Source organism: Balaenoptera musculus, chromosome 20 (assembly GCF_009873245.2).
Source record: "Balaenoptera musculus isolate JJ_BM4_2016_0621 chromosome 20, mBalMus1.pri.v3, whole genome shotgun sequence".
In the NCBI taxonomy this organism is placed as follows: Eukaryota; Metazoa; Chordata; class Mammalia; order Artiodactyla; family Balaenopteridae; genus Balaenoptera; species Balaenoptera musculus.
In genome coordinates, this window is record NC_045804.1 from 47,326,893 (window position 1) to 47,349,522 (window position 22,630).

Consider the following 22,630-nt stretch of genomic DNA (forward strand, 5'->3'; position numbering starts at 1 on the left):
TGAGGTCCTGTTTTATGCACATTTGGAATTACCTATATCTTTCTAATTGCTTTTACCACACAGCATCTTTTTAAAAATATAGATGTTGGGTTAGACCACATAGAATTTGGAAATCTTGCAGAATCTTAAAAATTTAACATCTACACTTTCATAAAAGCTATATAAGCAGAATCAAAGGGCATCAACTGTTTGTTTTAAGTCAGTAAATGCTAACCCAAATGTCTGAAAAGTAAAGGTGGTAAAGGGATGACATTCGCAGCTGCTGGTAGGAGTATAAACTGGTTACAACTCTGGGGAGCAGTTTGACAACAGCTATCAAAATGTCCTAAAAAATGTATTTTTTTTTTGTCTTAGTCTCTTCTTAGACTGCTCTAACAAAATATCATAAACTGGGTGGCTTACAAACAACAAAGATTTATTTCTCACAGTTTAGAGGCTAGGAAGTCCAAGACCAAGGAACTGGCAGATTCGGTGTCTGGTGAGGGCTCACTTCCTGGTTCCTATTCTCTACATAAGGACATTAACCCCATTTGTGACCTCCTCACATAGGCCCCACTTCCAAATACCATCACTTGGGGGATTAGGCCCCTCCACTAGTTATTGTACTTTTTAAAAAAAATAAATTTATTTATCTATTTATTTATTTGGTTTTGGCTCCGTTGGGTCTTTGTTGCTGCTCACGGGCTTTCTCTAGTTGCGGTGAGCGGGGACTACTCTTTGTTGCAGTGCGCAGGTTTCTCATTGCAGTGGCTTCTCTTGTTGCGGAGCATGGGCTCTAGGCACACGGGCTTCAGTAGTTGTGGCACGCGGCCTCTAGTAGCACGCGGGCTCTAGAGCGCAGGCTCAGTAGTTGTGGCGCACAGGCTTAGTTGCTCCGCGGCATGTGGGATCTTCCTGGACCAGTGCTTGAACCCGTCTCTCCTGCATTGGCAGGCGGATTGTTAACCACTGCGCCACTAGGGAAGTCCCTAGTTATTGTACTTTAATCTTTGGTAAGCTAATAATTACCTGGAACATGAAGTGTTTGCTCGAATTCCATATTATCTTTCTCCATTTTTTGTTTTTAACATGCCATTGAATTAAAACTTAGTCCCACCAATTCTACAGTACTGCTTAGAGTGTTTTATTTCCTAAAGCATTAGGTGGGCAGTAGCATTGACATTTATACAAGGATAGTCCTAGCAGCATTGTTTGTAGTAGTAAAAGCATATGTATCTCTGTAATGGAATACAATATTTTTTTTAAAGAGGCAGATTTACATCTGATAAAGAATGATTGCTGAAATTAAATGAGTTTATGTGACATTGTGTGTAAGACATTATCTGTAGTGTACTGCAGTTTGTTTTAAAAACACATATTAATTATCTCTAGAAGACCATGCAAGGATATGTAGTTATAGGTAGATTATCACTGAAAGAATACACAAAACACTGGTAAAGTGGTTGCCTCTGGGATGGAATATTGCGGGTCAGTGGTGGAAACCACACTTTATTGTGTACTTATATATTTAAAGTTTGTTTAGCCTTGTGTATGTATAAACTTTTAAATTATTTAAATTAATTTGAAATGTTTTAAAGGCAATACCAAGGAAACAACTATTTCTATCACAGTGGGACTTAGGCTCAAAAAAATTGAGAGACATTGGAATAGGTTGCCTTAGGAGACAGGTAGCTATTTTTGCCTTCAAAGAATATAAGGAGAGCATGAAATTCATTTGCTAATTCAGCTTCTCTAACCTTTGAGTTCTTTCTAATTCTAAATTAATTTCTCATTCTATGATAATATACTAAGTTTGTAGCTTATGCCTTTTTTCACCCACTCTCATGGTTTAAAGTTGTCTCTAGGGACTTCCCTGGTGGCGCAGTGATTGGGAATCCGCCTGCCAGTGCAGGAGACATGGGTTCGGGCCCTGGTCCGGGAAGATCCCACATGCCGTGGAGCAACTGAGCCCATGTGCCACAGCTACTGAGCCTGTGCTCTAGAGCCCACGAGCCACAACTACTGAGCCCATGTGCCACAGCTACGGAAGCCTGTGCGCCTAGAGCCCGTGCTCTGCAACGAGAAGCCACTGCAATGAGAAGCCTGTGCACCACAGCCAAGAGTGGCTCCCACTCGCCGCAACTAGAGAAAAGCCCGTGCGCAACAACGAAGACCCAATGCAGCCAAAAATAAATAAATTTATAAAGTTGTCTCTAATATTAAAATACTTACTAATTGTAATTTTATCAGAACAATTCTCCCTACAAAACTAAATTTCATTACTGTCACAAAGTGATAACTAATTATATAAGCCACATCTTGATCTTACAGCTTGTGAGGCAAGCAACACGTTAGAAACATAACTAAAAGCTCAAGAACAGTGTTATAATCTTAAGGATGTACTATGACAGGGTTAACTGTTTTAGAGGCTTTTGGGGAGGGGTTCCTTTTCTTGTGAAATACTTGTATGATTTGGAAGGTAATACTTTTAAAAGAGTGTCTTGGGCTTCCCTGGTGGCGCAGTGGTTGAGAATCTGCCTGCCAATGCAGGGGACACGGGTTCAAGCCCTGGTCTGGGAAGATCCCACATGCCGCGGAGCAACTAGGCCCGTGAGCCACAACTACTGAGCCTGGCGCGTCTGGAGCTTGTGCTCTGCAACAAGAGAGGCCGCGATAGTGAGAGGCCCGCGCACCGCGATGAAGAGTGGCCCCCACTTGCCGCAACTAGAGAAAGCCCTCGCACAGAAACGAAGACCCAACACAGCCATAAATAAATAAATAAATAAAATTAAAAAAAAAAAAAAAAAAAAAAAAAAAAAAGAGTGTCTTAAGATTTATGAGATTTTAAATAAAATATTCTTTCTTCAAAATAGAAATGAGAGTTTATTAGGAGTCATTTGAATTTGTTTTTTTTTTTCAGAAATCGAGCTATAGCAGATTATCTTCGTTCAAATGGCTATGAAGAAGCATATTCAGTTTTTAAAAAGGAAGCTGAATTAGATATGGTATGTTTGACTTTTTACAGTTATTCATAGTATATATGAGTGGATTTTACTTAGGTATCAGTAGTTAACAGTCACCTCAGTTATTCACAAATCTTGTCATTTGTTATTGTGGTTTACTTGGCACTAAACCTAGTATTCCCCCTCCCCCCTCTTTTTGTTATAATCAGATGTTTTTATTTATTTATTTATATAATCAGGATATTTTTCGTAACGTTTGGGCCTAGAGATTGAATGGTTTGTATGGCTTGAACTATTGTATTTTTGCCTTTTTTTTTTTTTTTAATGTTCTCATTTTTTTTTTCTCTAGAATGAAGAATTAGATAAGAAATATGCTGGTCTTTTGGAAAAAAAATGGACATCTGTTATTAGATTACAAAAGAAGGTAACTAAGTCTTTTTTTCTTTTAAGTTAGTTGTATTCAAAGTATTATATAAACTGAAAATATCAACATAACATAAATTATTCTTTTACATTAATTAATAATTATATTTAACCTTGAAAAGGCAAATAAAAATACATTTCTATGCATTATTATTTCTATGCATTATGACCTATACAGATCATTGCTGGTAAATGGTAATTTATGCAACCAGGGCTACTGGCTGAGTTGAATCTAACACAACCCTGACTTCAAGGAATTGGTACTGAAGAACCCATATATGCACTTAGATGGGAAGAACACATGGAGCCAATATGATGCTGGGGAAAGAGCACTAAAGTGTGCTCTTAGACAAGTCATTTTCATCTCTGACCTTTTATTTTTATCTGTAAAGTGAAGGCAATAGGTAATATTCTGGTCCTAAAATTTATACTTTTAGTAGGCAAAATTAGAATATATAATATTGTTATAACATGAGTTAGTCCATAAAAAGACCTTAGAAAAGTGCCTAGCACATAGATGCTCAGTAATGTTAGCTTTTAATATGAATATTCTGATTAGCATGTACAATGTAAACTATGGTTTGGAAAGAATTTACTAAGAGTGGCAGAATTAGAAAGGATCAAGATAGGTTCCCTACTCTTCCTCTCATTTGTATCCTGGCACCTTCCAAATTTTTCTTTGAGTTAAGGAGTTAAGACACAATTGTATTGAATTTTTCTCAGTTTTTAGTTTTGTCACACTAAGATTTTAGTGATATATTTAATGTAGATCATTTTCAATTAAATCTGACAAATGCTTTGTAAATTACTGAAATTTTATTCTGCATATATGGATGCAAAATAAAGGCAGGTTTTTAAAAGTATACAATTTTTATCAGAATCTATCTGTACATAACTATGTGTTCCTTCTTAAGGTTATGGAATTAGAATCAAAGCTAAATGAAGCAAAAGAAGAATTTACGTCGGGTGGACCTCTTGGTCAAAAAAGAGACCCAAAAGAATGGATTCCCCGTCCACCAGAAAAATATGCATTGAGTGGTCATAGGAGTCCAGTCACTCGAGTCATTTTCCATCCTGTGTTCAGTGTTATGGTCTCTGCTTCAGAGGATGCTACAATTAAGGTAGTGTTTTCAAAATTGAAAGACATACAATAGGGTACTTGTTAGAAGCAACTTTAATGTTAATTGAGTGAAAGAAATGAAAAGATCTTAAAATGAGGAACTACGCAGAGTAACAGGAGGGCCTCTTTGAAACTGTGTGATTGATTCTAAACCTTAAAAGACCGAATAAAATTTCATTGTAGCTCCTGAGAGACAAGCTGCCAAGTAAGTTCACTGATGAATTTGAGAAAATTGGGTGTCACTAATGTAACATTGGACAAATATAGGTCACTCAGTGCTCGAATAACTTTTGTTCTTGAAGAATTAAAGTATAAGTATGTGCCTTACTTATTAGCAGAGGTGATAGATGAAAATACAGGATTACAAAACTAGTAATTCTGGGGGTGAATATATTCCACAAAAAAATTCAATAGAGGATTTATTTAAATTGCACTCTCCTTGATGGTTTTGATTCCAAACTAAACAGTAATTCTCTCTAGGGGTGTGGAAATGTAGCAGCTTTCCATTTTAGAAGTTATGTATTTCTCTCATTTTTAAAAATTTTCATGATAAGCATATACATTTTAATATTTTTTAATCAGGAAAGAAGTTGTTTTTATAATTTCCTTTGATTCAGACACAATACAGTGATAGTTGTATAAACCACGTACAGAAAGATAAGTAAAATGTAGTTTTAAAAATTTAAGTAGGTTTCTCTATCTAAAGCTTATTTCAGATTAAGTTCTAGATTTTAAGTTTCATTTGTAGAGGTATAAATAAGAAAATGTGAGTAGATTGCTAAGATTGTATTTATCACATAGCAGCAGTCAGCATAAAACACAGGCATGACTTAAATGTATATACTTAACCTGTTCTTTAAACATGATTGTGTGTTTTCCTTCTGTGGTTTCTTTAGTTTCTAAATCAGTGGCTTACTTTCATCCTGTGGGCTGGTGATCCATGGGTCGGGCTGCAAAGTAATTGGAAGAGAGTCTTAAATTCTATTTGCATTACATATTTCTGTAGGCTGAGATGATTGCCTAATACACTAATATATTGCTGTCTTTCAAATTATGTAGACATGTACTTAGTTTATTAATTTCATGATGGTCTTGTCTACTGAAAACTGCACTGCTGTCATGAAGCATGGGGGTAAAGATAGACTTATCAAATAGATGGAAAACTCAGTCTTAACTATTGATTTTGCAGCAGTGGTCTAAAAGCATAAATAAAACTGCTAATATGCCATCTTAAAATTAGCTATTGGTTCAACTTTAAAATATTACAAATGGAAGTTTTAAAAGTTTTATCTATAACCATACCACATGTGTCAACAACTAGTAAAAGTTCTCCCTTCCGTTCAGTCTTTAATGTGCACACATACGAAAAGCATTTGTATTTAGTTTTGCTTCCTTCTTTGATTAAACTTATTTTAGAAATACTTTTCTTTGTTTCTAATGAATCATCATTTTTAATGATTTTAAACTGATCTTTTTACTTATATGTGGAGACTTTATAGAGTAGTTAATGGTCAAGAGCACAAGCTCTGGGTTCAAGTCCTGACCCCCCCACTTAATGATTTATGTGATATGAGCAAATTAACTTTTTGTGCTTCTCTTTTCTCATCTGTAAAATGAAGATAATTAGTACCTGTGTCACAGGACTTTGGGGAGGATTAAATAATACATGGAAACTGCTTAAAATACTGAAGGAGTACTCACTGTCAGCAGTGCCTCAACACCATTAACAAATCTTCCATTGGATTTTTATTTCCAGTCATCTACTATCTTAAGTAATACTGTTCTATTCATTTTTATACATAAGTCTTTCTCATTTCGTTGGGTATTTTGTGGAATGAAAAGAAACCTGTTTCTACCAGTGGTTTTCATTCTTCAATTATGGTAAAGCTAGGGGATTCCTAAATGATGATTGTGACAGAACTACCTTCCAAAAAACTCAAAGGAGGCACACAGAGACAGAATTTTCTGTAATTTTGTGACTATCTTGGGCAAAGTGCTTGATATGTTTAAGGCTCAAATTTCTCATTTGTTGGAAGGGGGATTAAAAATATCTATAAGATTCTTTTGCTTAAAATGAAGTAATGTATACATAATGTATATAACAGTACAGTGTTTGGTGGATAGATGGTAAGTCCCCAATAAACTGTAGATAATGTTACAGTTATAACAAAATTAAAATTTTATTATATAATTTCTCTTGTGCATCTAGTAAATATAACACGTTCCTTTTAGAGTCATTCATTTACATTATCAACATTTGAACTACAATAATTTAAGAAAAATGATAGAGGATGGATATTTGGAATAGCTCATGACTTTTTAATTGCGTCATTGAAATTTTTGAAACATTATTTCTGGTTGTCATTTAGAATTAGTTCTTAAATGTTAAGAAAAATGAACAGCAAACAAAACTGAAAAATACATTCAACTAATAAAGCAGATTAAGGATTGCCAACTTTAATATATAGAGTTCAAACAAATGTGGAAAACAGTAACATCTCAACAGAAGAATGGACTACAGGACGAGAACAGACAATTCAGAGGAAGAAAAAGTGGCTAACCAACGACAGTAGAGCTTTGGCCTCACTACTAATAGAAGAAGAAATGCAGGTTAAAATATATATCAAATCTGCCAAGATATTTTACTTTTTAAATGAGAATTCCCAGAGGTGATAAGAATTTGATGAAGCAAGCATTCTCATTACATTTGATACAATCTTATCGGAGAACAATTTAGCAGAATATATGAAGGGCTAAAAAGCTTACACTTTCTGACTCAGAATTCTTTTTCACCATCACTGTGTGACCTAACTGTTGCAGAATGAGGACAGATATTTTTCACTATTCAAAGGTTTTTACTATAATGTTTTCTATAATAATGAAAAAGTTTTTCCTTTTGTTTAGAAAATATTAGGAATTACTTTTAAAAGAATGTTTGCTAATAAGTTTTTAATGGCATGGAGAAATCCTTATGATAAGATGCAAAGGGAAAACAGGATAATGAAGTATACACGGTCACCATACTTTTTTAAAAGGAGCATAGAAAAAATGGAAAAACCATGCCATTGGTAGGATAATGGATATTTTTTATTGCCTTTATATCAGTACATTATATTTTTTATCATGAGCATTTATTTTATAATCATACAAAAGGTAAATATCAAGTAAAGAAAAAATTCTCATTAATTCCTGACATTTATAAACACTAAAATGCTCTGTTTGCTTACCATTTATGAAGAGACACAGTTCACATTCTGGGTATATTTATTTTAGAGGAAAATGCTTCAGTGTTCTTTAATGAATGCATGGAAAGAAAATTAACTTAAATGGAAGTGAACTTCAAGGTCACACCTTATTTATTTTCAGTATGTAAAGTATTCATCTGAACTCTTGGTGTTGAAATGAAACAACTAGATATCAAAATGAGTAAAGATACTACAAAAAAAAGAAAACTATAGACCGATATAATACCATTTATGAACATAAATGCAAAATCCTTAACAAATTATAAGCAAATTGAATCCAGCAGTTCATGAAAGGACAGTTAATATGTCATAAGCAAATAGGGTTTATTCCAGAATGCAAGATTGGTTCCACGTTTGAAAATCAATCAGTGTGATATACCATATCAACAAAAAAACCATATTAGGTTCAGGAAAAGCATTTGACAGAATTCCAACATCCATTCATGATAAAAACTCTCAACAAGCTGGGAAGGGAGCTTCCTCAGCCTGATAAAAGGTAAAGGTGTCTGGAAAACCTAGAGTGGACATAATACTTAATGGTGGAAAGCAGTGCTTCCCCCCTGAGTTCAGGAATCAGGGCCAGGATGACCAGTCTCAACCACTTAAATTCACCTTTGTATTAGAGTGCCTAGCCAGTGCAGTAAAGAAGAAGAAATAAAAGGCATATAGATTGGAAAGGAAAGAATGGAACTTGCCTTTATTTGCAGACAACATGATCTTCTATATAGAAAATCCCAAAGAATCTACAAAAACCTGCTGGAATTATGACAGTGTAACAGAATGACAGGATACAAGGTCAATATATAAAAAGTAATTGTATTTCTATAAACTAGAATAATTGAAAATCGAAATTTAAAAATGCCACAGTAGCATCAAAAAACTCCAGAATACTTCAAGATACATCTAACAAAATATGAACAAAACTAAACATACAGTAATCACTTCCATGTAGAAATACTTGAACATTTAGATGGTAAAATTTTAATATGTTTATTTTGGGAAGGCTGCTACGTAAGTTTACTGTAAAAAATGTTTTTAGAGGATAGTTTATTTTTCTTATGTGCATTTTTTAACATAGTTGTAATCGTGTGTAATTTTGTGTTCTTTTTTATATAACGTTATTGTATACATGCCATAAATTCCTTACAGTAGCAAATTTTATATCTGTGTAGCCATTTCCCTAATATTGGATGTTTAGATTGTTTCCATATTTTCAAAATACATGTTCTAAGTTTCTCTAAATTGGTTGAAATACACCCTACCACAGATACATTTGAACTTACTATGGAAAGAATGAAATTAGTCACTTGATTTTAGAGCATGTAATTAGTGTTGGTTAAAGTCTTAACTTCAGACTAGTATTTGGCCACCAGGATAGAAGTTTAGTATGTTCTTGAGATCTGTTTCTAATAGTAATTATTCTTGATAGCTTATTATTTTTATTTTTTTAGAAAAATTATCTTTAAGAATGTGACTGTGGCTCAGTGTTTTTATATCATAATGACATATGCTTCTGTAAATCTGCTATTTAAGGATAGTTACATCTTGTGTAGTCTTTCCTTGGCCTCTTAGATGTCTGAGCTTTGCTTGTCTAGTAGAATTGAATACTCCTTTATCATTCCCCTAATAGTCTACATATAAATTCATGTCATAGGCCTCTGAAACCCTTTTTTTTTTTTTTTTCGGTACTTATATTTACTTTTTAACATGTCTGTTGCCTGCTATCAGACTGGGATGGGACTCTGTCCTGTAGCATTATATACCTAGTCACTAGCATGGTTAGATATATGGTAAGATGCTTAGTAAATGTGGTTTTAGAGGTCTATTTAATAATCGATTTTCTCTATAGAGAAAAGTCCAATTTATACTTGAAGGTGTGCTGTTTCTAAGAGAGTTACCCTTTGTTACTTGTTCAGTTAGTCAATATAGTGCCAGACTGGCCTGCCGAGTGCAGATGTGAACAGAGAAAGGAGTGATGTGATGCTAACCAATTTTCTGTTCACTTGACAGGTGTGGGATTATGAGACTGGAGATTTTGAACGAACTCTTAAGGGGCATACAGACTCTGTACAGGATATTTCATTCGACCATAGTGGCAAGCTTCTGGCTTCATGTTCTGCGGATATGACCATTAAACTATGGGATTTTCAGGGCTTCGAATGCATCAGAACCATGCATGGTAAGGGGTAGAGGATAGCATTTTGATATTGGTTTCTAACATGGTATTCCAGAGAGAAGGATAATGTTTTCTAACAGTGTGCAAGTTTCCTACATTCAATTCTTTTTTTTTTTTTTACTCTTTACTAGGTTTTGTTTTTTGTTTTTTTTTTAAAGCAACATCACAGACACAAGTATCTAGCTTTTTTTTTTTTTTTTTTAATTTATTTATTGATTTATTTATGGCTGTGTTGGGTCTTCGTTTCTGTGCCAGGGCTTTCTCTAGTTGCGGCAAGTGGGGGCCACTCTTCATTGCGATGCGTGGGCCTCTCACTATCGCGGCCTCTCTTGTTGCGGAGCACAGGCTCCAGACGCACAGGCTCAGTAGTTGTGGCTCACGGGCCTAGTTGCTCCGTGGCATGTGGGATCTTCCCAGACCAGGGCTCGAACCCGTGTCCCCTGCATTGGCAGGCAGACTCTCAACCACTGCGCCACCAGAGAAGCCCTGTTTACTAGGTTTTAATTTTACAGTTTAACAGTAGTCAAACACAGAAATCTTAATGGTTCTGGAACAGACTGTGTTCTTTTTTGTTGTTGTTGTTACTCACATCACTCTGTTATTGGTCAAATCAGTCATGCAATCAACTGGGTCCCTACATTCAATTCTTATTGTCTATAGTGGAGGAGCATATGATGTAGATAGTCCATGGATAATCATGGTAATTGAGAGTTGTTTTCTGTTATGAGGTTTTAAGTATCTCTTAGTGGTTATAAAATATTTGTTTTCACAAATATTTTTGAATGAGAAAAACTGCTAGGGCATCTATCTGTTCTTGAGAGGAAGAGAAAATGAATTTATTGGGCTTGTTTTCTTGTTGTTTCTCATTTTTTGCAGTTGGGAAACTGAAGTCAGAGAGAGTAGATGTAGTAAAAGCTGGAACCCATATTCCTTTGCTTACTTTTTAATATTCCACATATCCTATAGTCTCATTGTTAAGTTGTTTTCCCAGGCCTTGTCATGGAGACTGTTTTCTGAAGCAGTCTGGCTTTATGGAAAGAGCATGGGCTTTGGAATCAGATATCTGGGTTCCGATTCCTACTTGTTTACTTAACGGCATTAGGAAATTTTAAGCTCTAATCTATAAGATGAATAGTACTTAAGTATTGAATTAAGAATTGAAGTCATAGGGTTGTTGTGAGGATAAAATGAGATTGTATACTCAAATCATCTGGTTTAGTACCTGGTACATAGGAGGTGCTCACTAAATAAGGATTTTTGTTGTTTTTTTAAACATGATGAAATATGAATGTTTGGGTTTTATATAAGGAGCACATACTATGTTAATAAAAAAAATTTTTAAATGATTATCCAGTGATGTTAGCACTTGAGTAAGCTGTGTGACTACACAGATGGTGTAATTTGAATGGTATGCTCCCCCGCCCCACTCCCCAAAATTAAGTGCATTAGGGAAGCTTACCGATTAAGGGAGTTCTATTGAATCCTTTTGTAAAATCTGTATTTGTTTCTTTAAGTAGCCTGTATCTTATTCCTCTAACTTAAAGAGTTCTTTCCAACCATTATATGTTCCTTAAAATAATGTGATACTTATGAGGATTCTCTGAGGCTTTTTTTGCAAAGGATAGCTAACTAGCATTGTGAATAATGCATTTTATTTTTTTTACCCCTACGAATATCAACAACAAAAAGATCATTTTTAACAACTATTTTAAATATGGAACCAAATCCCCATTTTTCTTATCCATTCTGTTCATCTCTGTAAATCTTATTTCTATCTTACACCTTAGAATAACAACCATGGAAAATTTTGTGTTTTTTTAGTGTTCATAAACATTTAGTGTATTAATATATTCACATGCTGATGGTACTGATTCCCTGTGATTTTAAAACAGTTGTACATATTGAAATGTAATTATAAATTGAGCTGGCTGCTTGTTTCATTGTGGATTATTTTATTATTAATCCCTTAACTTTTTTGTGTAAATCCAGGTTTCTTATCAAATTTATATAAAACTCCATTGTGTTTAAAGTTGCTGTGATATTTGAAATCCCATGATGGGGCTTCCCTGGTGGTGCAGTGGTTGAGAATCTGCCTGCTAATGCAGGGGACACGGGTTCGAGCCCTGGTCTGGGAAGATCCCACATGCCACGGAGCAGCTGGGCCCGTGAGCCACAACTACTGAGCCTGCGCGTCTGGAGCCTGTGCCCCGCAACGGGAGGGGCCGCGATAGTGAAAGGCCCGCGCACCGCGATGAAGAGCGGTCCCCGCACCGCGATGAAGAGTGGCCCCCACTTGCCGCAACTAGAGAAAGCCGTCGCACAAACCGAAGACCCAGCACAGCCAAATAAATAAATAAATAAATAAAAATAAAAGTAGCTATAAAATTAAAAAAAAAAAAATCATTTGAAATCCCATGATGAAATCTCATGGTGAACTGAAGTTTAATTGCTCTTGATGATATATCACTTAATATGTTACTGTGTTTTGTGTTTTAGGCCATGACCACAATGTTTCTTCAGTAGCCATCATGCCCAATGGAGATCATATAGTATCCGCCTCAAGGGATAAAACTATAAAAATGTGGGAAGTGCAAACTGGGTAAGTAGATTTAGTTGAAAAGGCGTCAGCTTAAAGAACTAATATTCAACAAAAAACCCAAAATTATGTTCTGATTGTTCCAGTAAATTTGGCTGTAACCCAGAATGATCACCATGACAGTTATATTTTAAAACTTAAGTTTCAATCTCTAAATGTCTACCCAAAGGAACAGAAATTATGAAAGAAACTATATCCTTGAGAGCCATTTTCTGTGTAATGGCTTATTTTCTCTGTGGTCTTCTTTTAGGTTATCTCTCTGTGGGTTGAATTAAAATGTAAATAACATTTGTGCAGGTATGCCCCTATTAGGCTTAATTTGGTTGTGCTTAGAATTACATGATTGTTATAATAAAACCTTAACCTACTGGTTTTGTCCAGATTAGTAAGAGCATGCCTTTTCCCCAACATGGCTAGAAATATTTTTGTTAGGTTTACTGTGTGTGCTTAGTTAAAAGATTTTATTTCTCTCTATTTTTTACCTTGTGGATTTTGATTTGGTTAGCTCCTTAATGATACTTCCATCAGCTTATTTTAACTGATGTTTGACTTTCCAGCCTGTCCCCATCTTTTATTAACCAGGAATGTACGTGTATTCTGTTGACTTGTATATGATGCCATTCTCTTCATTCCAGTGCATAGCTAGTTTTGTATTGCTTCTGGGAAGGGTCCCAGTGATTGCCATTCATGATGCAAACTATTACTTATTTTGATAGCTACTGTGTGAAGACATTCACAGGACACAGAGAATGGGTACGTATGGTGCGGCCAAATCAAGATGGCACTCTGATAGCCAGCTGTTCCAACGACCAGACTGTGCGCGTGTGGGTCGTAGCAACAAAGGAATGCAAGGCTGAGCTTCGAGAACATGAGCATGTGGTAGAATGCATTTCCTGGGCTCCAGAAAGCTCCTATTCTTGCATCTCTGAAGCAACAGGATCTGAGGTACTGTATGATTTATATGTTATTTCATGATTTTGTTGCTATTATCTCAGAACTTTAAATAACCTTCCTGATTCTCTATTTCATGCCATTAATGCATTTAAAAATCTGCATCCCAGAATTCTGAATCTTGAAACTCTTCACTCTTCCAACTTGCAGATAGATGTGTTTATATTTTTTAACCAGTGGTTACTGTTGCTGTCAGCTGACCCTTGATGTGTGCTGGGATGGGGGTTCTCCTGAAAAGTAAAAGTGGTCATTTAAATTAGTCAGAAATGTCATTGTTATAAGAGTATACCAATGCAAAAAATAAAACTTATGGGAGAGGTTAAAGTTATCTTTTAGAAGAATAGTGTTCCTTAATGAACATAATTATTTTATTTATAAATTTATGGTGAAATGCAGTTCAGCACTTAAATATTTGTTTTAAATGAAGAATATTTCATATGGAGGCCTCTGATACTCTTGATCATTAGAAACACTAGCTGAATCTGGAGTTTTATTATTTTTTTATGATTCTTAATTTGTGCTCTTCATGATTTCATTCTTTGTAATACCTTAAAATTACAGAATAATTAATTCTGTGAATAAGTTGTATGAGCCAAAATTGACCACATTTCTTTTTTATAGAGACATTCCTATCGTGGGTTTTTTAAAATTACATTTTAATAAATGAAGGATTCCCCATCCCCCCAGCCCCCAATTATTTTTCAAAATGAAGCTTCTATTGTAATCTCTTTCTAGTTGGCTGGTTGATGGCATTTTCAGATTTTTTTTTTTACTGCCACCTGGTGGTGGTTATCTACCATATGTCATAAATTCATTGTGGCTGGACTTTATATAAAGGATAAATTAAATAGTTTTTAAATTTTTCGTGATTACAGAAGTCTTGAGCAGTAAATTTACCATCCATTGGTGTTGTAGAAACTGAATCTTAATCTAAGTGGAAATTTTCTATTTTTATATTATCTAGGTCCTTCCTGTGTAACCTAGGTATGTCAAAAGACTTCTGTATTTCAGTAGAGAACAACAAGATGAATAAGTCCTGGATATCTGATGTACAGCATGGTGACTGTAGTTAACAGTACCGTATTGTATACTTGGAATTTGCTAAGAGGGTAGACCTTCAGTGTTCTCAGCACACACACAAAAACGTAGTTATGTGAGGTGATGGTTACGTTAATTAGCTTGATTGTAGTAACCATTCTTCAGTGTATACATGTCTCAGAACATGAAGTTGTATACCTTGAATAGATACAATTTTTATTTGTCAGAAAGTGCGTTTTTACAAAATTAGAAATATAGATCATTGCTAGGTAGTTTTCATTTAAAGTCCTTACCTAACTTCTTGCCTGGGAAACTTAATTTTTATATGTTTTCTATAGACTAAAAAAAGTGGCAAGCCTGGACCATTCTTACTGTCTGGATCCAGAGACAAGACTATCAAGATGTGGGACGTCAGTACTGGCATGTGCCTTATGACCCTTGTAAGTTTGCATAATCTTACTGCTGCTTTCACATTTTTACTGTGTGCGTATCTTTTTGGGTCAGATGCCTTGTGATATCTTATTAAATAATCTGAATTATTTGAGGTTTTAAAATAACTTCTTTATAAATAGACTTTTTGTTGTTGTTAAGTCCATGGTTGCAGTGATATGGAGGTCATTCCTGTAGAATATTATGTTATACAAAGGGTCTGCAAAGCCAGTCAGTGCTAGGAGGGAGAGTCTAGCCACTGTACCTCTAAAAATTATATGACATCTCCTGCGGAGGGGAAACAGTAATATTACAGACTCATTCATTTTTTTGAAGCTGTTTGCTTTTCGATTTCATTATATTTAATTTTAATATGAATCCTTTTAATTATTACCTATATATTTGCATGTTGGAGTTCATTTGGTTTATTTTATCATTCTGAAATTAATGGTGTTATCTTTATGACTTGGAAATGCTTATTTCATTTAGGAGCCTATTTCATCTAGATTTTATATGAGGATATATAAATGATAGTAGGGGATCTGTGGACATTAATCCAGTAGCAGTTTTTCTAATTTGGTATCCATGTTGGTTTAGAGATTCTTTAAGTGCTAATCATACCTTGAAGTGATTGTCTCTCTGTAGCATATGATAGACACATATGGAAGTATCATCAAGAATTGATTAGAAAATTAAACTCTCCTCTTAGTATTCTGAGCTGAGTTCAGGTATACTATGTTGCTGTTAGAAAACATGATCTACATTTAAAAATCAGAAAGCACGTGCTCTCTTCTGTAACAACACAGGTCACCATTAATTTCCCTGGAGGTTTCTGGCTCCTGTTTTTCAACTGAAGGAGGATTCTTTTTTCTGCTTTGTTTTGGTGTGGCCACAAGAAATGTGATTTGAATTTTGTTGAAGCTTCTACAACTCTAGTGATTGGTGGCTTTTACAGATAACAAAGTATTTTTTTAAGTAAGGGCAAAGGCAAAAAAGTAAACCAAGGCGAAAGATATGTCACCTTGGTTGTCTCTTTTCTTTTTCTTTTTTAGCTCTTTGGGAGGGAGGTTCTTTTACAAAAGCAATATAGCTATTTACATTTTAGAAAATTTGAGAAATAAACAGAAAAGTTAAAAGAAGAAAATAAAAATCACCCTCAGATCACTTTACCATACCTAATAATACCTACCAAGTGTATTTTCGTAGACTAGAGCTGTCCAGTAGAGCTTTCTGTGATGATATTCTGTGTCTGCACTATCCAGCATGGTAGCGACTAGCCACGGGCAGCTGTTGAGCTCTTGAAGTGTGGCTAGTGAGACTGAAGAACTGAATTGTTGATTGTATTTAATTTTAGTTTATATTTAAATAGCCACACATGACTAATGGCTATCCTGTTGGACTGTGCAGTTCTAAACCTTTTTCTTCAATTTCTATGTAGATGAACATGGTGGGGGGTTTTCTATGTAAAAATGGTATACCGTACATACTGCTTTGCAGCAGACTTTTAGTTTAGAAGGTATGTGGCACTTGCTCATGTCATTAGATACACTTATTACATACAGTGCTTTGCTGAACGTCTTTGTTAACCAAGTCATCTAGACATATTCTTAATTATTTCTTAGGATAGATTGCAAGAAATGAAACTGCTGGACAGGGGATATAGATAGATGAATGGATGAATAAAGATATGCAGTAAATACCTACATATCCTTCACCTAGAGTCACCAGTTGTCAACATTTTCTTTTCTCTATGTGTGTATATGTAGATTTTGCTGAACAGTTTGAAAGTTACTTGTAGACATCATGACACTTGACCCCAAATATTTTAACATGTATCTCCTAAAAACAAGGGGTATTCTGTATAACCATAATAAAATCACACTGAAGAAATTTAACATTAATACACTACATATTTAAATAAGTCAAATACCTTTTTGTTTTTAAGGTGGGTCATGATAACTGGGTACGTGGAGTTCTGTTCCATTCTGGGGGGAAGTTTATCTTGAGTTGCGCTGATGACAAGACCCTGCGTGTGTGGGATTACAAGAACAAGCGATGCATGAAGACCCTCAATGCGCATGAACACTTTGTTACCTCCTTGGGTATGTACAAGTTACGAGGTTTCTGAGCAGTTAGGTTTTGGGGTGCCAGACCTAACAGTTTTATGAAACCATGTGGATGTTTCCAGGTAAGAAATGAACATGTGCTTTCAGGGCAGAATAGAGAAGACAGGTTAAAAACTTTATGGATTCCTGCCATTTGTTTTAAATTCTTCTTTCCTTAACTCTCTCTTTCCATCATCAGCCTTATAATAAAAAAAAATTATTTTCTCCATTGCACAACATTGGTTTGGAAACTAGAATTATGAAGAGGATGCTTACTGAGCACTATGATGGGTAATTTTTCTTCCCTACTAGTTTGTAAGTTTCTCAAAGGAAATCTTACTCAACCTTTTTACTCTGGCAGATATATATACTATTGTAAACTCAGGGAACTGTATTTACACTTAATAAACATCCTCAGTATCATCTGGACCTGAATCTAGAATTTAAGATAGTGAATAAAGTAAAATATAATACACTAGGGTATGATGGATCTAATAATGAAGGTAAAGCCTCAGTAGAATAGGGCTAATGCTTAACCTTACAGGGTCATTACAAGGATCAAATTTGAATATAAAGCATTAGTACTAAGCCTAGAACATAGTAAGTGTTCAATAAATGGATACATTGAGGCTGTCCTTGTTGTTAGAATTCAGTGTTTACTCAGCCTCAGTTGGGATGAGGATAGTGGGGGAAGTATTTTTTTTAGGGTGTTTGTTAGTAGTATAGGATTTAATCATTAAGTCTCAGCTTCCCTTACCTAGTTGATAAGTTTGATATACCTGCTAGGGGTAGATGTGTGGCTGTATAGAGAAAAAGAATGGGTATTCCTGGCACTTGGATGTGCTTATTTTATGGCTTATTAAAAATTGTATCTGGCTCAGTCTGATTTTAAAATAAGCCTTCTCTTTTTCTTTCAGATTTCCATAAGACGGCACCATATGTGGTTACTGGCAGTGTAGATCAAACAGTAAAGGTGTGGGAGTGCCGTTGATTGAGTTTCATTTGGCCCCTCCTCCCTTGTTTCCTCTGGATGCACTCTGATGATACCATGGTTACCCCATTGAGCTCTGTTTAAATAAATATTGTCCTTTCATGTAAATTATTCTGGATGTAGATTGAGCTTATTAAATGTTACACACAAAGTATTCATGCATGGTGAATCCAAATTGTATACTGTAAATTTACATACGTTGTCTAGAAGTACCATAGGGTTTAAAAACCTGGGCTGGCATTGGTCACACCAGGCCTAAGAAGGCAGAAGTTGAATAAATTGAACTAGGGCACTAAACTGAATAGTTGACAGTGTCATTTTATGTTGGATTATTAATTCCTGTTTTTCTTTCTGCTGTCTGTTGGTGCCTGACTTGATGGCCTCATTTGGGGGAAAGTGGTGGTTATTAGGGCTTTTTCTGAAATGTGTATCTATGTAACATCACTTAAGTGTGCTTAATAAATCTTTAAGGATGTTAGATAATAAGGCTACAATTCAGAATCTTCTGAACCGTCTATGTAATTAATGGGGATTACACATTGGAATTTTTGTCATGACACATTTGCCAAATCAGTAGGATACATTTGTTTTGGCAGCCTATCAAGCAAAGGCTAGTGGTATATTTATGTAAGAAAATGACTGTAAATCTGAAATAAGAAAAATCTCAGCAGCTAATAACAAATCATTTATTTCATTTGGGTCTTAATGCTTTGTAAACAGGTTTAAAAAACACTGTAATACTCTAAGCTTCTATTTTCCACACTAGACACACTTCTAGTTGTATTCTCCATACTGTTAGACTGTATAGTGATGTGACTTCCAAGTAGAGTTTAATCTTCCCATTGAGTGTGTCATGGTACAAATCACTATTTGTTTTTGATGTTTTTTAGGGATGTGCAATGTGCATAACATAATGACAAAGAAATATTGAAGAGGTTATGTTTGCCCATTTTAAGGGAGTGGGAGAAATACAGCAGTTTGTTGTTCAACATGAATCTGATATCGATTTGAACTGTGTTTAACTTACAAGTTTATAAAAAGACAGGGTTTAATGGAGCGTGCATAAAAATGTACTGTGTTTTCACCTTTTGTTTATGTATAAATGTTTATGAGTATATGGGCCTATCTGTAAGTGGATAAGTCTATATATGTATGTATATCACACACATACAACCTCCATGTCCTTGGGTCCTGGGTTTTTGAAGAAGTGCTAAAACATATAAATAGAATAAATCTTGCTGTGGAATACCATGCTTTAGAACAAATCCTTTTTGATCCTAACGCTTCTGAAAACCAGGTCTGACTCTGTGGGAATTTTTCCCAGCTAAAGGAAAATCACTTCCGTTATCTGCCACCTCCACCCCCAGTTTGGCTGTTGAGCATTTTACACATCCCTGATATATTGTATATTGTGATCCAAAGTTACTACAAGTAGGTTTAAGAAAATTTTTATCTATGACTTTGGAAACAATATTCCATTGCAGATTATTAATAAATAATCCCATTGCTTAGCTAACCAACATTTTTTTAAAGAAGGTCATTTGAAAAGTTAACAGAACAATGAAATAACAAAGATAGTTTAACAAATTTATCCTGGATTGCATCTATTCATTTGTGTAATATGTGATTTAAAAAAAAAAAATATCCCTTTTAGTATTAAGTGGAAATTTGGTTCCTGAAAAAGACAAAGGGTTAGAGTTAATGTCCTGTAGATACACACACAGAGAATAGGCCGTATATTTCCTAGAAGCAGCTTTATGTCTAGCTTTTGTCTTTTTGTTTGTTTGCTTGTTTGTTTTTAATAATTCCTGAGAGATGTCTCTGGAAGGAAAAGTGTTTTGAAAACTAATGGCTATTTTTGAGGACAAAAATTACAACTTAAGCTAATTTCTTAAATACAGTAGAATAACTTTCAGGACAATATTGCCTCACAACCCTGCTCACATGGAGAAGTCTTTTTTTGTTTCCCCTTAGCTGTTCGGACTGGATTTTTCTACAGAAGCTATGGAAGATATCTTTGTTCTTGTTTGCTGCTATTTCCTGTCCTATTTTAAGAAATATAAATACATAGAAATGGTGCATCTTTAACATTTGTTTGTACATGTATAAATGTCTTGTATTTTAATTCATTTTTAGCATGTAGCAACACGAATTGTTTAAGGGTAAGCCACAACGTCTAGAAATCACTCCTAGATACGAACAATAAAGGAAAAAAAAAATGGTACCGATTTAGGAGGAAACAAAGCCGCTGTCGCTGGGTTTTCCCTGCAGCCTGCAGTGACTTCCACTGACAAACAAGGAGAAACTATCACTCTGTAAACAAAGTCGTCCTTATTGGGAGATTGCCACAGCCTGCTGCTTAGCTGAGTTACCAGACATCCTCCATTTATGAAGCAGCGAACGTTGAATCTCAGGGATGGTCCTCAACTGGATCCAAGTGTAACGAGCCCTGTTTGAATAATGAAGGGGGTGGGGAGAGTGATCCATCCACAATCCGGAAGCAGATTTGCAGAGGTTTCCTGCACTGTTGTTTGACACTGCCCTGTTGATGCCCTTTCTTCCTGTTTCCTGCATTTTCTCTGTCTGCTGTCTAACCCTGTGCCTTGCCTGGGATAAGTACAATGATGAGGTTACTGGTTTGGATTGTAAGTAGAGGAATTTATTGATTGGTTTAGAGGTTCACTGCTGCTTTGTCACTGTCTCAATCAAATTGGCCACTTATTTAAGAAATAAAAAGCTGGTAGAATTGCATCCTCAGATGATGATTGACCTTTTGTGTGTGTGAAAACAGACATTCCAGTGCCACCCTAATATAACGTGCCCAAGAAGTCCTAGCTGCACTCTTGAAAGTGCAAGCCACGGAAACTGGTTTAGACATGGCTTGGAGAATAGTTGCTTTTTGACATGGCCTCTTGCACTTTAGGAGACTGAGACTGTCCTGTTTTGTCCGTTGTGGTGTGACCAATGGTGTGCCCAGAGCACTGCTCTAAAACTCACTAGTGTTAGCACGTTGTCAGGGCTGTGGGCGCTCGCTGTAGCCTTCGGAAGCTTTGGCTCTAGATCACCAAGCCCAGTCTCCTTACTGTCAGTGCCCTGCTCTCCTGTTTGCCTCTTTCTGTTTCTATGTGAACTTCCAGATAATATCACTCATTAAATAGTTTTTTTTTTAATTTATTTAAAGAAAAACTATTTAGAAGTAAAGGATATTTTGTTTTGTTGACAGTGGTGGCTTGATAATCCTTAAGCAACTGAAGATAAAATTGTTGAAGGAAAAGGCACTTAAAATGGTTCCTCTCTGTCCAGCTGTATATAAGTCCAATGTGTTAACTAATCTAGATGACGCAAAGAAGAATCTCCTGGTAGAGAAGCAACATGTACGAAATCGGTGAAAGAGGTTTTGTTTTTTTTCAGTGGGGTAGGGGGAGGGCAAGCTGGATTTACAAGTCACGACTGGACCGAACTGGCCTTTTTATCTTTCCACTATATCATGTAAGTGGCTGCTTCCTTGTCCTGCCTATCCTTCAAGCATCCCTAAAGCTCACTCTGAAGATGGTAGAAACAAAACAATCTTCGAGTTAGAAGTTGATCCTGACACTGACATGAAGGCGAACGTTGATTTCATACAAACGAACAGTTACAGAGGTGGTGATTGGAGAAAACAGTTCCCCAGATTGTAAGAGTTAACTGAAGATATTGACACAATTTTAAAAAATCAGTAAAGGAATGTATATAATACTGCTCTTGTGTTTTACAGTAAGATTTGTTGCTCTCAGACTGTGTAAAACAAGATTTATTCATGTTTTCTGCATATTAAAAAAATCTTATTGTACCAATTGGTAAACTATTAAATGCCTATAAAACTAGATGTGTTTTTTTTTTTTTTTTTAGTCTTTTTGTGCACAGATTTAAAACCTTTTAAATCGAGTCCTAATAGGAAGCAGGGTTGTGTTCAGCACCAGACATATGGAGAATAAGATGCAAGTTGCTAGCAGGGCCTGGATGGAAGGCCTTTCTTCAGGGCAGTGCCAGCACTGCCTTTGCTGTCTTGCTTCCTTCACCCAATTTGCAGGAGGGAACTAGGAGCACAGCTGCAGGGGTTCTTGCCTGAGGGGCTTGCACAGCCCACTGGGTCAGGCAGCTCCAGACTGTTTTCCAAGGCTCCACCCTGCCCTCCAGCAGCCCTTTCTGACAGTGACTAGAGCTGAGGCCAGGAAGGACCTGTTACAGCCTCAGGGCCCCGGGGAGAAGTGACCCTACTGCCTTTGTTCTGTTAATGAATGAGCCTTTTAATTCTGCCCAGTGGTCTTGGATTCTTGAAGATTATTAATACTGTTTTAAATTTTGGTTGAAATGTACCAAGAATCTTCACCCTTTTCCCAGAAGCCCCACGGCTTTCTATGTGCTTTACATATATTGGCCACGTCCTGCCTTTCATCCCTGGACTACTGCCCAGCTAGCATGCGTAAGTGTTTTTAGGGCACCCGTGAGGTCTCCCGCAAAGGACAAGTTGAATGATGTGGTGGCTCTTTTCTTACAGCCCAACTGTCATCCTGCCATGTAGAAGGTAGCTCCTCTACCCACCCCCCTCTCCAAATGGGAAGCTGGGCCAAGAGC

The 22,630-nt window shown here is 35.8% G+C and overlaps 1 protein-coding gene across 4 annotated transcripts in view; it reads left to right on the forward strand.

Annotated features, from left to right (window-relative positions):
• PAFAH1B1 (platelet activating factor acetylhydrolase 1b regulatory subunit 1) overlaps positions 1–21,879 on the forward strand; it is an 81,724-nt gene extending 59,845 nt beyond the window's left edge. For 3 of the 4 annotated variants that reach the window (XM_036837856.1, XM_036837857.1, XM_036837858.1), the window contains exons 3-11: positions 2,900–2,984; positions 3,292–3,366; positions 4,280–4,486; positions 9,741–9,909; positions 12,403–12,505; positions 13,219–13,447; positions 14,830–14,931; positions 16,866–17,022; positions 17,943–21,879. In XM_036837856.1, the coding sequence (XP_036693751.1) occupies positions 2,900–2,984; positions 3,292–3,366; positions 4,280–4,486; positions 9,741–9,909; positions 12,403–12,505; positions 13,219–13,447; positions 14,830–14,931; positions 16,866–17,022; positions 17,943–18,016 (1,201 nt within the window). In that variant the 3' untranslated portion in view covers positions 18,017–21,879. The other variant, XM_036837859.1, reaches the window with a different exon arrangement.
• Positions 21,880–22,630: the final 751 nt, after the last annotated feature.